At 44.3% G+C, this 15,238-nt stretch overlaps 1 protein-coding gene across 1 annotated transcript in view; it reads right to left on the bottom strand.

Annotated features, from left to right (window-relative positions):
• si:dkey-91m11.5 (PH_BCR_vertebrate and RhoGAP_Bcr domain-containing protein) overlaps positions 1 to 14,688 on the bottom strand; it is a 39,150-nt gene extending 24,462 nt beyond the window's left edge. Inside the window, exon 1 of the mRNA XM_020636412.2 lies at positions 12,869 to 14,688. Coding sequence (XP_020492068.1) covers positions 12,869 to 14,201 — 1,333 coding nt within the window. The 5' untranslated portion in view covers positions 14,202 to 14,688. The remainder of the gene's footprint in view (positions 1 to 12,868) is intronic.
• Between the last annotated feature and the right edge of the window lie 550 nt (positions 14,689 to 15,238).

The raw sequence follows: 15,238 nt of genomic DNA, 5'->3' as shown, positions 1-15,238 counted from the left end.
ATCAAGACCTTTAAAAAGTCCGGTCTCGAGATCACTTTTTGAAGGTCTCAGTCTCAGACTGGATGGACTCAGGATTTTAAATCAAGAACGTTCAAAACCACCACTGAGAGACTTGTTTTCCACACCATCACTGTGATTAAAAGGAAAATGTCTCTTTCTAATCTATCTATCTAACAATAAATAACTTCAATTAATTCATGATTTGATTTTTATCCCCCCGTTACGGCCGCAACCTTCCCGGTGTTACAGTCTAAGTTAGTGACACGCCCCATGAACACAAAATGATTATTCAGTGATATTTAAGGCCTTGACTCGGTCTCGATCCCTAAATGTCTTGGTCTCGGTCTCGGAGCACTCTGGTATGTCTTGGTCTCGGTTAGTGTGGTCTATTTGACTAAACATGCTGTTTGTCTTGAGGTTTTCTTTCCCCAAACGATGCTTGTTTGTCAGAGTAACCAGTTTTCATTCTGTTTGTCATTGTTGTGAAACCGTTTTTAAAAAGCCTGAACAAATAAACACAAGCAGTGACTCCTCGTTTACAACCTCAGAGTACCTACAAAAGCAACGCGTTATGTCACACCACATGACGGTCAGGAACATGGACAGATCCAAGCGACAACCTCCAGTGTTGAAAAATGAAGACAATGTGGATGTGCAATAAAAGTGCAGTTCCTTGAGTGTCCACTTGAAGCTGACTGCAGAAGCTTCCCATATAAAGTGGCTTCAGTCCTCAACACTTCACTTAGAAGTTCAACTCCTGACCTCTACTCTTTAATGCACGTATACCCCACTCTCTATGTCCACACACTTCTCTTAAGAAGTCCTCATTACAGGAATTTTTTTTTTTAAAGGAGCAATATGTAACTCCGACCTTTAGTGGTTAAATAGGTACTGCAGTCTAAATTCTAAACATTGTAGACATCTGTCTCCCCCCCCCCCCTTTGGAGTCGATGCTCTCACAGGTCACCATGTGGTGGACTCTGAAGCTTCAGTGTTTATCCAGCTCTGCATGGGTCTGTAAACCTTTCTGTGTTCTAACCTCTCTCCATTTTTCAAAAGCATCTCCAATATTGATCCTAGTTTGAGCACGTTTCTGCTCGTGGAGCTTATTAGAAACATGCAGAGGCTTTTTAGGTCGGGTACAATCACTTCTATCTGAACCACTTCTCTTGACCGCTTCCATCACTGCAACACCTGTTGACCTGATAACTGCTCTCATATCTGACAAACAGAGGGGCGTCCAAAACGGCCGTGTGGGGGTGTGTCTTAAAACCTCCTACCTTCTCTGGTCCAAACAAATCCAGAGCATTCAGGAGCATACTGGACATACTGGCTGCTGCATTGTTGTCAGAGAAGCCAGCACTTCAACATAGCATGTTTCCTTCATGTCTGATCAGATAGTAAGATCACTTTATCATTTACCTCACTACACATCTCACTGATTGGACCTTTAAAATGCGGTAAATATTTGCATGTTGTCTCTAAACTAAAATTGAGTGTTGGAAACAGAACATGGCAGTGTGTTTCTCACGTGTATCGTTACACTTCTCACAGCCTCACTGAGGATTGAGCTTTGTAAGAGGATTAGACTTCTATTAAACATTCAGTTTTTAAATCATAACGTGGTTTTTATTGACCAACACATGTTCTATGATGTATTTTCGTTATGCTTGATTCAGCTGATGTTAGCGGCCCTCTGTCTTTATCATATAGTTAGTCCTTGACTTATTCTATAACTCAAAGAGTGGAGAAGATGCTCCCTAACAGGCTGTGGATACAACATGCTAAATATCAGACATCACAGCAGAAACTGAAAACAATCAGCTCTATGAAACATCTCACAGCAGGATGGAGGCTAGCAGGGATCAGGTATCTCCTATGTGTCCCTTTCCCGACTTGCTGCAGCTTAAACCGGGTTTCGACCGTGCAACAGAGCTGTAATAAATACACTGTAATGACATTACATAAGATCGCTGAGCCAAGCAGCTGCAGTCGTGAGCTGTGTGGAGCCGGGGATCAGAGAAAAGAGCTCGTTGGGTGTACCACTGTGTCTGATCTCAGTATTTTTGATTTTTTTTTTTCAAGAATTTCATTTGACTGTATTCTCCCCAGCGATCGTCTCACAGATGTCAGGTTTCAGACAATCAGCCAGAACGCATGATGACAGTGGGAATCACCTTTGAATATTAAATACAGAGTCTTAGTGTTCCCACTGTTAGGACTCTGCAAAACATCTGGCTCCTTTCTCTCCTGCCTTATAACACTTTACCTTCTCCTCTTAGGATTGATTGCTCTGCCCTAATGGGCGACGTCATTTTTAAACATCAGTCTTTCATTCAAACTGAAGTGATCATGAAAGAGTCCAAAGGGACATTTAGCTTCCTCTTTTGATACAGCGTGTTGTTGACGTGTAGAGAAGACCTCATGATTAATTCTGTGATAGTCCATCTCTGATGCTGTCTCAGCTGCACATCTGTCACTCTCTCTCTCTGCCTGGTTATCGTGGTTCATCCCGATGGATTAGGATTAGTGCTCGGGATGTGTCTTTGCCTAGTCATCAATAGGACAACCACCCCCCCCCCCCCCCCCCCCCAATGTATTAAACTAACAGTGATGATGTCATGAACATGGCGGTTGTTTACATGGAGGAGGTCAGGGTTAAAGGACCACGCTTTCACAGCATTTTGATGTACTCAGATGAAGCTGGACTTGACTACTCAAAGCATTGACATTTTTGCACTTCATTTTAAATTGCAATAGTGAACAATGTCATTGCATGTTGTATATTCTTCTTATATCTTGCGTCACATGTCGAGGAGACAATCAGCTGTTTCACTGAAATAAGGAGCTGACTAATTGTTATGAAAACAGCCAAACATGAACACAATCAGAGTAACAGGAGTTTGGATCCAACTTTGTACTTCCCTTTACTTTATCGGTTAAATGTGCGTCTTTTAGATCCAGTAGATGTTGCCCTTGAGCTGCAGCATTAAAACAAAACAAACTGCTGTTAGGCTACACCTCCTCCATACTGAAGAATCCGCTCTCCTCCAGAGACACATCTCTAACCCCTCTCCACTTGAGTTTTCATGGAGGAGTTAAGCACAAGTAGTGGACAAAATCATCCCGTGTCCTGCATTGTTGTTTTAGCATGCTAATGTTAGCACGTAGCTTCACGCTGCATGTAAACTGACACAGAATGAGCGTGATCTAAAAACTCTTACTAACATCCAAATAATCAGTGAGTATGTTCTTCTTCTTCTCTCTAGTTCTTGACTAAAACAGCTTTTATACACAAGGGGAGGAGCCGGCCGTCCCGTCCATGTAAACACGGCTCTGACAACAACACAGCCAGTGGGACTTGAGCTTCTCCCTCATTGTAGACAGTCATGACTCAGAGACACATTTACACAGGATAGACTGGATTTATGAGATATTTATGTGGACCATGTCGCACATTCTGCCTTTAAAATCAGCACAGAAGATCAGTTCTCTCTGATTGATGGGAGGAGTTAACACAGCACTTTACCAAACTACAAAGCAAAGAGCAAAGAGGACGATTGATTCATCTCCGCAGAGCTGGAGCCAGAATAGTAGCATCCATAATCTAACGTTTCAGCACCAGGAAAAGGCAGAGTGCTGCCGAGGACAGCACATCGACTGATCACTTGTTCAGTGTGTTTTCATAGCTCAAGGGCGACACACTGCCGCTTCCAACGCTCCGGAAAGAGAGAGAATCATAGTCCACTTATTGCTCCCCGCTGTGAACATATTGACCATCCACACAAAGATCAGTCAGCTGATGGAGAGAATTTAGATCGCAAGCTCCTGAAAATAAAACCCTCACAGCACATGGCTTCATCGATCCAGCTCAGAAAAGTTGGAAATGAGGTTTTCAGCATCTATAATTAAACACGGAGCGGAAAATGACACGACGAGCGACGGCCTCTCTGACGCCTCTCTAATGATCGTATAGATTTGGAGAGAAGGTTGCACCTTTTGGAAGGAGAACAGCAGGAGAACACCAAATGTGAGATGTTGTTAAAAGCTGAGCACCGCTTTGAGGCTCCAGCAGATGGATTCTCCTCCAGAGGGCGCGGTCACCGGGGAAACAGTGGAGGCGGGAAGAACACATAGACGGGTGATTGACTCGCATGGTGACTCTGAGCACGGAGACATTTTTAATGTTTAATAGTCCTCATCTCATCTGTCCTCTCTCGTTTAAACATCCTGATAGATTTATCTCTAACGGACTTCACAGAAACTCTTTTAGTGACATTTATCTAAAAACAGAAAAAGCCGCCTCTGTGAGCAGAATACGCTGTTTGACATTGGCAGAGAAGATCTGGCACATTTTTCATAGGCGCAACCCACATACTCAGCTCTGCTGCTCATCCCACAAATGCATATTCCTTACAAATGTGGCACCATTTAAAAGGGAAATAAACAGGCTTTCCAACGGTATAAGATTGAGTGCCAAGAAGCATTTTTACAACGAAGAAATAATCTACCAAACACAAACGTTTATAATTAACACCTTTGGCTCTGTTTCCCTGTAATATCACCTGTGTAAACAAAGGCATACTAGCAGGCTTTTGTTTTGGTTACTATGTCGGTAAAACAGTAAAAACTAAAGTTCCAGTCCCTCACTATCATGGATCCATGAAAAAATTTATACAAAATTAATTTCATACCACAATGGCAATGTATTCAAAAAATTTAATTTCAATGGGAGTCAATGGCACAAAACAATGACGGACTAAAGGTGTGATTATTTTTTTTAACATGTGTATTAAAGAGTTGAGAAATACATATTCATGAAATGTTCAAATTCACCCCAAAATACATACCTGTGGCAAAATGTATGCCATATGCATCAACACAGCCAAAATTATCTACAAAAAACTGTCTTTAAACGTCAAAAAATGCACTACAGGAGGGTTAAGTTGTAGAATATAAAGAACAGCTGTTGTAGTGAATTCTGTGAAGGACATGGGCATAATCCAAAAGCATTTTATATCAGAATATGTATCATGGGATTGTGGGAAATACCCAGCTCTACTTCACATGTGAAGTCTGTGCATTGCCACCATTGCATTTTTGGTGCAAGTGGAATAATATTTCAAAATCAGCCAAACAAAGAAAATGTATTCCTAGATAATGACTAACTTCATTCAAGAATAATCTTTAATGTGTTCGGCTTCAGGTGTCTGTTAATGTCCACATGGTTGCCGTGCGGTTGCTAAGCAGATTATGTCTAAGCCATGCACATCAGGTGAGTGAGACATTATCACTAATATTTAATTTGATTCAGACATGCAAATGAATATTTGATTACACCTGGAGGTCACGGCATGTCTGATTGAGTTGTGTTCATCTTCTGCTGATAATACGCAACATCAGCAGTTACTGTTCTCTAAAAAACACTACCAGAAGGCTACGGCGCTAAAGACCCGCTGGGCTCCAGAATCACTCATGAGCTTATGAAAATAAGTCTGATACTAACTCTGTTACTGTACCATATAAGAGATCATGTGACGTCCTTCTGTGTGTGCAGCCAGTGTTCTGCATGTGCACCTTTGTCTGTTTATTTTTAAAAGTCTGGAACTATTATCGCTCTTTTATTCTCGGGGTTACGCAGCTCCTTACAAGCAGTCGTCTGACCACCCTGAGCTATTTCAACACACGCTGATTAGTAGGTGTGTCGGGCAGAGCGGGCCCACTTCTGACCGACCCTGGCTCTAATTTTAGACGGCGAGTGGTGGAGGGCCTCACTGTCTCCACGGGCCCCAAGGGTTTAAAGAGCCTCACCCTGCAGACGGCCTGAGCATCCAAACCTTTGCCCCTAACAGACCCTCACTCAGTGTACTAGGTAAAGGGGCACTTCACCATTTAACTTGTCAACGTCAATTTACAGAGAGCACACTACAGCCTGTGAAAACAGCCGTGTAATGTGTTCTGTTGCTCCAGAGAGGTTTTATCAAGTCTGAGAAAATTACTCATCGTGTGAGTAATCTTTAAGAAATTGAGATGAACTATACATTTTTATTTTTTGCCGTTCTGTTGTCTCACCTCAGGAATAGTCAGTCTGTTGGTGGATCTGATAATCCACCACCCTTGATCAAAGAGAGACGTCTGACCTCAGGTATTACACTGACCATCGTGAGGTTTTTAACACAGATTCTTGTTCCCCAGAGATTAAATCCTACTAAAAGTTGGGATCCTTGATATTCCAGGAGCAAAATAAGGTTGACTAGATTTTTTTGGGGCTTTAGATAGGACAGTTGGAAGTTGGGGGGAAAATAGTAGGAGATGATCAATCGGCAATGCCCAGTGTTGAAAAATGAAGCCAATGGTAAAGTGTAAAATCCTGCAGTTCCTCGAGTGTCCACTAGAGGCTGGCTGCAGAAGCACAGGAAGTCACATACACACCCATTCTAAAAAGCCTGTTTTTACAGTGGAGATTAACATGTTTACAGCCTGGTTCAAAAAACCAAAAAGGTGTGATTAGCTCATGTCTCGATGGACACACACTGTACGGGGGTGAATGTTTTGATGACTCATCAGTTTTGATTTGATGAAGGATAAGAGTTATTCACAATAAGGCGTGTAGCTGACCTGATTGACAGGTGGGCGCGGTGTAACGGTTTGTCAGGAGGTTTAAAACCCGCCTCAGCTCCAGCTCTCAGCCTGTCGTTAGGTTGACTGAAAGTTAGACTGAGACAGCATTTCCAGCATGGAGACCGCCAACGATGGGACTCCAGCACCCCTGCAGGAAACTTTCCCGCAATGAGTCGGGTTGAGCCGATGTGAAAACACAGACGGAAATATTCATGGTAAATGTATTATAAGCAAGTGGGAGGGGTTAATAACTTCGTCCTCCAACCAGAACACAACAGGTGCGATCTCTGTACAGCTAATGACACTGCTTCATTGTGTTTCAGTCTGCCAGTACAATTTTCTCTACTCTTATGTTGATACCGTGAATCTATGCAACTAGCATAGATACAAAGACTAAAAATGTCATCTCAGCGTCAGACTCTGTCCCCCACTGTGAGGTTCAAGTGCAAACAATCAAAACAAGCAGAGTGCATGTGTCAAAACGCTTAAGAGAACTCACTAAGAAGCTTTAGGACAACAAGCTTTTTTTAGATTTATTTTTGGGCTTTTAATGCCTTTATAACAGAGACAGGAGGGTGGATAGCATCGGAAAGAGGGGAGAGAGGGAGAGAGAGAGGGAGAGAGAGAAAGAGAAAGAGAGAGGGATGCACTATGGGTAATGTCAGATCCAGGCTCATACGAGTCGGACACACAGGTCAGGAAGCCTCTTCTGCTTCAATCTGTTCTGTGCTAAACTAAAATGACGAAATGACTCTTTAAGGCACTGGTTCCCAACCTGGGGAACCTGGGGACGCCCCCCCTCTAGGGCCTCGGGGAGGGCCTGAGTCTTTGGCTGTGTCCAAAAACACCTACTACATAATCAAAATATACACATTGCATACCGCATGCTAACCTGACTGTTAGCATGCTGTTAGCAACATACCCGAGCCCTGCTCGATGAGCTAGCATCAAGCTAGCGTGACCGTTGGTCCGTGAATATAATTCAGCAACAGTAAGCAAATGTCCATTACTAATACAGCTACGCAGTCATTTTAATATTATTTGAGCTCTGAGATTAGATCGTCTGATAGCCACAGTGCATTGTGGGGCGGTTTAGTGCTACAAGTGTACTCCTGTTTCATATTTAAACAAATTCACTGTACTCATGATAACACCCTTATTGGCTAGTTTAGAACAAGTGTGTGTACGACTGCTTTAATGTCTGATTACAGGTAAATAAAAGTGTCTCTCCTCATTCGCTCTGACCCGCCCTGCTGACTTCACAAGAGAACATTTTGAGTCTTAAACAAACTCCAGTGACCCAACAAGCTCCCATGCGTCAGGGCTGTAGTACGAGAGCTGAACTCATACAACACTTCACATTACATCAGCTGTTTCCCCCCCCCACACCCCACAAGCAGCTGAGACATTCCATAAACACTCGGCCTGCCAGCCAGGAGCACAAGAGGGCCCTTTGAGAGGGACCCGGGAGGGGAGCTGAGACTGCAGGACCGGAGGGGCTGAGGCCGAGCACGAGGGAGGATCACTGAGCAGGGGGGGGGGCACAGGCCAAACATTTTTCTTCTGTTAAGATTTTCTATGGAAACATTAGTTTGAGTCGGAGTAGAGGAAAATGTACGGCGAGAGGTTTTGCATCATTTGGAATCAATGTTGAAGTCCAGTTTTCTAACACACAGGAACAAAAAGGCCATTCATACATTTTACTAGGAGAGCAGCTGGACATTCCTGGCCTGGCACTGATGGCCTGCCAGCTTCTGACCACTTTACCCAGTGAGTACACTGCACAGAGGAAAAGGTGTCTTACTTAAACACACCTACACACACTCAAACACTCAGGGGCCAACCTCGCTGCCCATAAAAGCTGCCAGCACTTCCTCCTGCAGGCCGACATTTAGTCCAGGAAAAGGGAGAGGCAAAATTCTTTCACTTCCTAAAACCACCAAAACCTCAGATGTTGATATGCAGGTACAACGATCCATCTGTCTGGGCCTCCTCCAGGGACCTGAAATATTCACAAGTCTGCAATTAACTGTGGGCGAGCACCGGTGTGACTCCTGCTGAGGCAGCAAGGACGGCCGACCTCTGCACTGAGGTGCACATTCAGACGCACTTCATCACCTTCAGACAAACCCTTTTTTATTAACATGACATCCACATGTCAGAAACGTCCTGACTGCTCATCCTGCTTCATTCAGGGGGAAATACAATAAAACAAGACGTGATGATTAATCTAATGCTGCGGTTTATTATTTCCCTTTTGGCAGACGTCTTCATCGTTACCATCTTACAGTGATACATTAAGCATGAGACAGTCGACACACTCAGACCCGAGCCACACAGACATCTGTGGCCACGGGCATGTCAGTGTCCTGATGATAATTAATTATGGCAAAATAGAGCCATAAGAGAGTTGGCCTCCTTAAAGGCTCAGGGCTAATCATCCGCTCTATTCACAGCCAGGTTTGACAATTGGCCTAGATAACTAGAAACCAGAAACCAGGAGGCAACACTTATTCTTCTATTCATAGAAGTCCCCCGAGATGTGTCGCTTTGAGAGCGGTCGGTTCAGTCTGATTTCCCCGCCCATGCAGCCAATGGTGTCAGGACAGTTATGGGTTTGTTTGTGTCTGTAAGTCAGTCACATGGCCGACATGTCAGACACTAAAACAGTCTGTGTCTGCTGAGACGTTCACATTTTCCAACATACACCAAACCTCAGTGAGTCCAGAGAGCCTCCCGTCGCCATGGGAGATGTTACCAAGCTTTGTCCACCCGCTCAGCTAACTAGAGCACAAAGCGTCTTCACATCGCTGAGATTAAGTCAGATTTATTAGGCAGATTTAATAGATTTCACTAAACGCCTGAGTGCTTTATGACGCTTACAACCAACAGAAGAAAAAACTTTCCCAACTGCTCCCAAAAAACTTCACTCCCCACCACAACAAAGAGCGGTTTATTGCAGGAACTCGCCTCAAAGCGGCTCCGTGCCCGAGGAGGAGGAGGAGGCCTAATCCAGCAACGTGCACAATGACGTCATTACAACACATCAGGAATAAATCCAGACTTCAGCTAATCCAACAAAGCAAAGGTCCACATGGAGCAGCTGGGTCTTTATGTCAACAACAAGTGTCCTCTGGACCAGGCTGCACCTCCAGCTCCTCAAAGAGTACACAGGGGGGGGCTCATCCAGAGCGGCTCATCCAGAGGGGCACTGCACAGACTTCACGTGTGAACTAAGGGAGCGACTTCCAGCCAACAGGATGTTTTTATTAGCTGTAGAGGATCAAAACTCATTCTCGTCATTAGAGATGCACCGATCCACTTTTTATTAGTTCTGATCCGATTCCGATATTTATGTACAGATACCAACACTGACACAAAGATGTAGTAAAACTTGCATTTCTTATCTCAAGTGCAAAAAAATTATAAATAAAAATGCATAAAAATAAAAAGTATTCCAAATAAATGAGTCTGAACTTTGGGCTGGCTTCATACACAAACAGGAAGCAGAAACCGCTGTAAGGTAGGAATGTAAAGATGAATTGTAAAATTGTGATAAATCGATCCAAAGGTGTGTAGATTCACATCGGTACTCTGAAAAATGAATCTTAATAATATGGTGAGCGTCAGCAGCTGCAGAGCAAGATTTAGAAATTAGGACGCAGCATCGTCTTTTAAATCAGAGGTGTAGAAGCATTTTGGCTTCCCCAAGAAATAAAATGAATGAGGTGAGAAGATAACAGACGAGGCAAAAACTGTGTGTAAATACGACAAGAAGACAGAGAACTACACAAATAACTTAACCAACATGATGCAGCTTTTAATGGACACCACAACGAGAAGCTCCAATCACATCCCCTTGTTGAGAGGAAACAAACATTAAAAGGCCAAGCGGGTTAGAAGCCCCTAAAGGAATCTTTTTCAGTCATCATTTGTCTGATTTTGTGAAATAAATCGTATCATGAGTTGAGTGAATTGTTACATCCCTACTGTAAGGTTTAAAATGAATCTTTCAAACTGCAGTGTAAGAATTGTACTTTTGATCATTTAGAAGGAGCTGATCCATCTCTCCTGAACGTCGTCATGGAGACGTGCACAATGGATTGGCACCGTCAGTCCGATATGTAAATCAGGTCAATATCAGACCCCTATGCCGATATGAGATCAGATCGGTCCCGCACTCTAGTTGTCATAAAAAAGATCACTTATTGGATCTTTCATCCATATCTGAAAGGGCCTCGTCGTCATGACAACGTGACCACTGCTGGATTCGAGTAGAAGCATTTTAGTAAGGACCTTAATTTGATCAAAAAGAGTTCAGATGATGATTGAGGCAATGGAGTGGTAAAAATGTGGGCATTTCCCCAAACAAAGATGATAGTGGTTGGGTTGCATTGTGGGAAATGTAGGAGCCCATGTGAAGACAAACTAAAAGAGTCAGAAAGTCCCTCCCTCCATCTGTTATTTTTCCTTCAGTCCATTTCGTGTCCCCTGAACAACAATAAGTCACTTCTTCTGTCCCACAGCTTCTGACTCTGTGTCAGTGAAATCTGCTCTGAGTTTATTTGTCTGCTCAGCTAAAAACAAGAAGGCCCCGAGACTGTGAGTGACATTATTTTGACGGGACGGGGGTAACAAATGGCAGACGGTCAAAGGGGTTTGAAAGCCTTCAGTCATGCGAGCAGCGTGCTGGTTATATCATGGACGATCTGCTTGTTTATCACATGCTTTGTGTCAGAGAGCTTTGGACTGGATCATCTTATATAACAACACACTATTCTGCTCATCTGCTTAATCTGACCCGCGCTGGATAACACACTCTCTGTCAGGGGGCAGAAACTGACATTTTTTTGTGTCCAGCTCCAATCCTAAAACACGCTCAGGATCCTAAAGTCCTCTTTGGCGTGGAGCGGCGTCAATACGTGTCCTCGAGTGCCACAGAGTTTGACAAACAGAGGAACACTCAGCTTATCCCACTTAACATTGTTATATTGTGAACATGTCAATACTGGTGCTCAGTGAGTGATTCTCCTATTGTGTTCACACATAACAACAGGAAACACCGATGGCTTTGATTGGAAGCTGCATGACACACTTTGAGCCCCTCGATCCTCGTTTTTTTTTCTTTTTGAGTGAGTTGTCAGGGCTTTCTCCTCCTCGCCTCCCACAACAAAGAGCCCTCCCTGAATGTATCACACTAGACAAAACCCTTTAAGTTAATTACTCGGCAGCGAGGACTACAACACTGATGTGTGCTGACGCGAAAACACTCAGGGTGGACAGGGCCGAGCGACCGGGGAAGCCTGGGGGGCAGTCGCTGTCTCAGGCAGAGCATCTCTGTAAGAGGGCACTCAGTGAGCAAAGAGCAGAAAGAGGGTGAAAGAGAGAGAGAGAGAGGACCCGCGCACACAAAGGGCAAAGAAAACACAAGTGAAAGAAGTGGAAAGCACAGTGTTTACCATCCTGTAAATCCTGAGCGTTTCCCTGCAGATTTACTGAAACCTGCTCAGGCCTTATTGTGCAACAGCTGCTCATGCTTATCTGGAATGGCTTCACACATTGCCGACACACTCAGCATGTGAGGAGATCAAATTATAGTCTCATTAAAGACAAAAGATTAATTTCATCACACTGGCCTATTTTTCTTCTGGAACACTTTGCACCAAAAAAGTCTCTGCACTGGCTACCTGTTTGTTTTAGAATTGATTTTAAGATGATCTTATTGAGGGCAGAACATGATGTAAACATTTTTAAAAGCAAACTCAAGACCTACCTTTTTAGTAGAGCTTTTAACTAAATCTCATTTTATAGTTTTATTACATTTTGAACCTCCTGTGTTTCCTCATTTAGAATAAATGATAGCGTTTCCTCATTACGTTTCTTATTTAGTTATTTAGACCTTAGTTTTTGGATTGTGGGATAGGGGTGGGGGAGTCATGTTGTTGCTGTTTGATTAAATGTTGATGTAAAGCACTTTGTGATGCATTTGTTGTATGAAAAGTGCTGAACAAATAAAGTTTGATTGATTGATAATCAAGCCCTCGAGTTAACCTCCTGAAACCCACTAAAAAAAGTCACAGGATCACATTTAGAAGAGCAAAATAAACCAAAACATAAAGGTGTGTGTTCAGTGTGTGAGGTCCTTATGAGGGTATATATGTTTTTATACTAAATCATCTCTAATCATAGAACATCTTTGTGTTTTGATCCTGGAGGTGATGTGTGTACTGTGCAGTGACTCTCTTACCCAGATCTCCTTGAACACTGTTGTCCTGAGACGTCCTGCTGGAGGTGGTGGAGTCCCCGTCACTGGGCCAGATCTGGCCCGTTTTACGAACCCCAACGATGGCAGCCTCTGAGACCGTCACCTGCTGCTTCAGGCGGCTCTGAGACAGGGAGGTGGGCGGGCTGCTGCTGCTGTCGAAGGACTGCTGGGAGGGCGAGCGGCTTTTGTTGCGGTACATGTGATAGGTGGTGGTGGGGCTGGGTGAAACGTGGCTGGACTGACCCGAGGAGAAGTCCTCCTCGCTGGAGGTTAAGTTCTCGTTGGAGCTGCAGTCCGGCGTGTAGCCTCCGCCCACGTCGTCGAAGCTACCGGGGGAGTAGGAGCGCCTCGGCCAGGTGAGGTGAGCGTCCTCCTCGATGCTGTGGTCCTTAATGTGGATGACTCGAGTGTCCCCATCGGCCATCATCCCCCCAACATACACACTGGTGTAAGGCTGGCATTGTCTTTGTGTGTCTTTGGCATTGTCTTTCAGGAAGTGAGGGTTGACCTCGCCGTCCTGACATGACCCGTTGTGGCCGCAGTTCCCCTCGATGGATCTCCCTCTCTGAACGGACCTGCCGATGTTCCCCATGGCAGCGGCGGACAGGTTCCCAGGAAGGGAGTGCGGGGATCTCCTCCGCTCCATCTGCATGGCCTGACATCCCAGGGTGCTGATCTTGTCCGACACCTCCCTGTTGTTGACTTTGACCAGTCCTCGCTCGTGATGGTACTCCATGTTCACGTAGAACGGTTTCTCCTGGTTCCCCGTGACGGGCAGCCCTCGACAGTCGGCGGCCGTGTGAGTGTTGGCTCTCCTGATGCGCTCGAAGTTGTTCCTCAGAGCGGCCACAGAGCCCGGACCCAGGGGGAAGTCAGGGATCTCTGCCTCCTGACGTACCGGTGATGTCCCACCTCTCTGTTTAGCAGGGGATGAATCATCAACATCTCCATCTGGATGTGGTTTACATCTGACTGACCTGCTCGTCCTTCTCTGCTGCTCCTCCACTGGTGTCTCATCTGTGGGCGACTTGTGGCCGTCCTGCCCACTGGACGGGTCTCCATCACTCATCTTGGGCGCCCTCTTAAACCCCCACCGCTGCCCATCGTAGGACTTCCTCTCCTTGGCGAGCAGAGTCTGCAGGTAGATCATCCGAAAGCGCTCCTTGTTTACCTCCTTCTCCAAGTGTCGGATGGACGTCTTGCATTTGTCCAGCTCCTGCTCGATGTCCCCCGTTGAGTTCAGGTCCATGCTAGGGGGGGCAGACTCAGGAAACTGGGCTCTCCACGCCTCCACAAACCCCACCGGTTCAACCATTGTTGTGGATTCAGAGAAAACCAGTCAATCAACCAGCAAACACAAACATGCATATTTCCATAGTACTTAACTGTGAAGCTCCCATGGTGCTTTAAAACACAAGTGTTGTCCAGGAAAAGAAGTTTAGAGTCTTTTTACTCACAAACCAAAGAAAATAAATCCTTCAGGAGCAACACCACTGGTCCAGTCTGTTTACTCCATAACCCCAAACACCGAGAGTTCCTCCTGATCCTCGTTGTTCTGGGTCCTGTGTTGAGCTCGCCTGCTCTCTGGAGATCCTGTGTCTTCCTCTGAGTGTGCTGTCAGACTGACTCGCAGCTCTCTCTCTGCTGTTTTGGCTCTCCGTCAGCAGAAAGGGGAGGGGCTACACGGATCTGATTTAGGGCTTACACTCCGAAAAAATGAAGAAGAAAAAAAAGTTTTTAATCAAAATGTTGTTTCTGATCCAAAACAGTTTCCAGGTAAAGCTGATTACGACAAGAGGATATTCGTATCCCGAGAAATGGTCAAAAAACGTCACAGCAAATTTATGCTTTTATGAGGGGGGGGGGTGACGCTCTTTAAAGGCAAAGACACCTCTCACCGTGAAGTGAACGTCACAAATTTGGTCCAGAAAGGTGTTGTTTTCAGGTCTCTACTTCTGTCCGCATGGAAGACGAAGTAGAGGTTGGTAGGCTAGAACAACTATTCTTTTCAGGGGTCTTAAACGCACCATTAAAGAAAAGTCTCACCGCATTTCATTTAATGTAAGTAATACTGAGCTAAAATAAGAGATTAATTAATTAAGAATTAATTATTTGTTGGGAAATTAGACTTACTGAACATTTCTGTCTATTTTTTGTTATTTTTATATTTTCCCTATTTTTTTTTAAATCAAACCAAAACGCAGTGACTTAAAAACAATCTGCAAAAAGATGTTCAAAGTTTCTCCCTCACAGCTACAAATAATAAGTCTATTAATTAAATGTGGGACTTATTAACATAATTTATTATTTTACAGGGATGTATGTGTATGTATTTTTTATTATTAATTTTCC

The sequence above is a fragment of the Labrus bergylta genome, chromosome 2 (assembly GCF_963930695.1).
Source record: "Labrus bergylta chromosome 2, fLabBer1.1, whole genome shotgun sequence".
NCBI classification, from domain to species: Eukaryota; Metazoa; Chordata; class Actinopteri; order Labriformes; family Labridae; genus Labrus; species Labrus bergylta.
The sequence above is the reverse complement of the archived record's forward strand: the minus strand, read 5'-3'. Positions and strand labels throughout refer to the sequence as shown.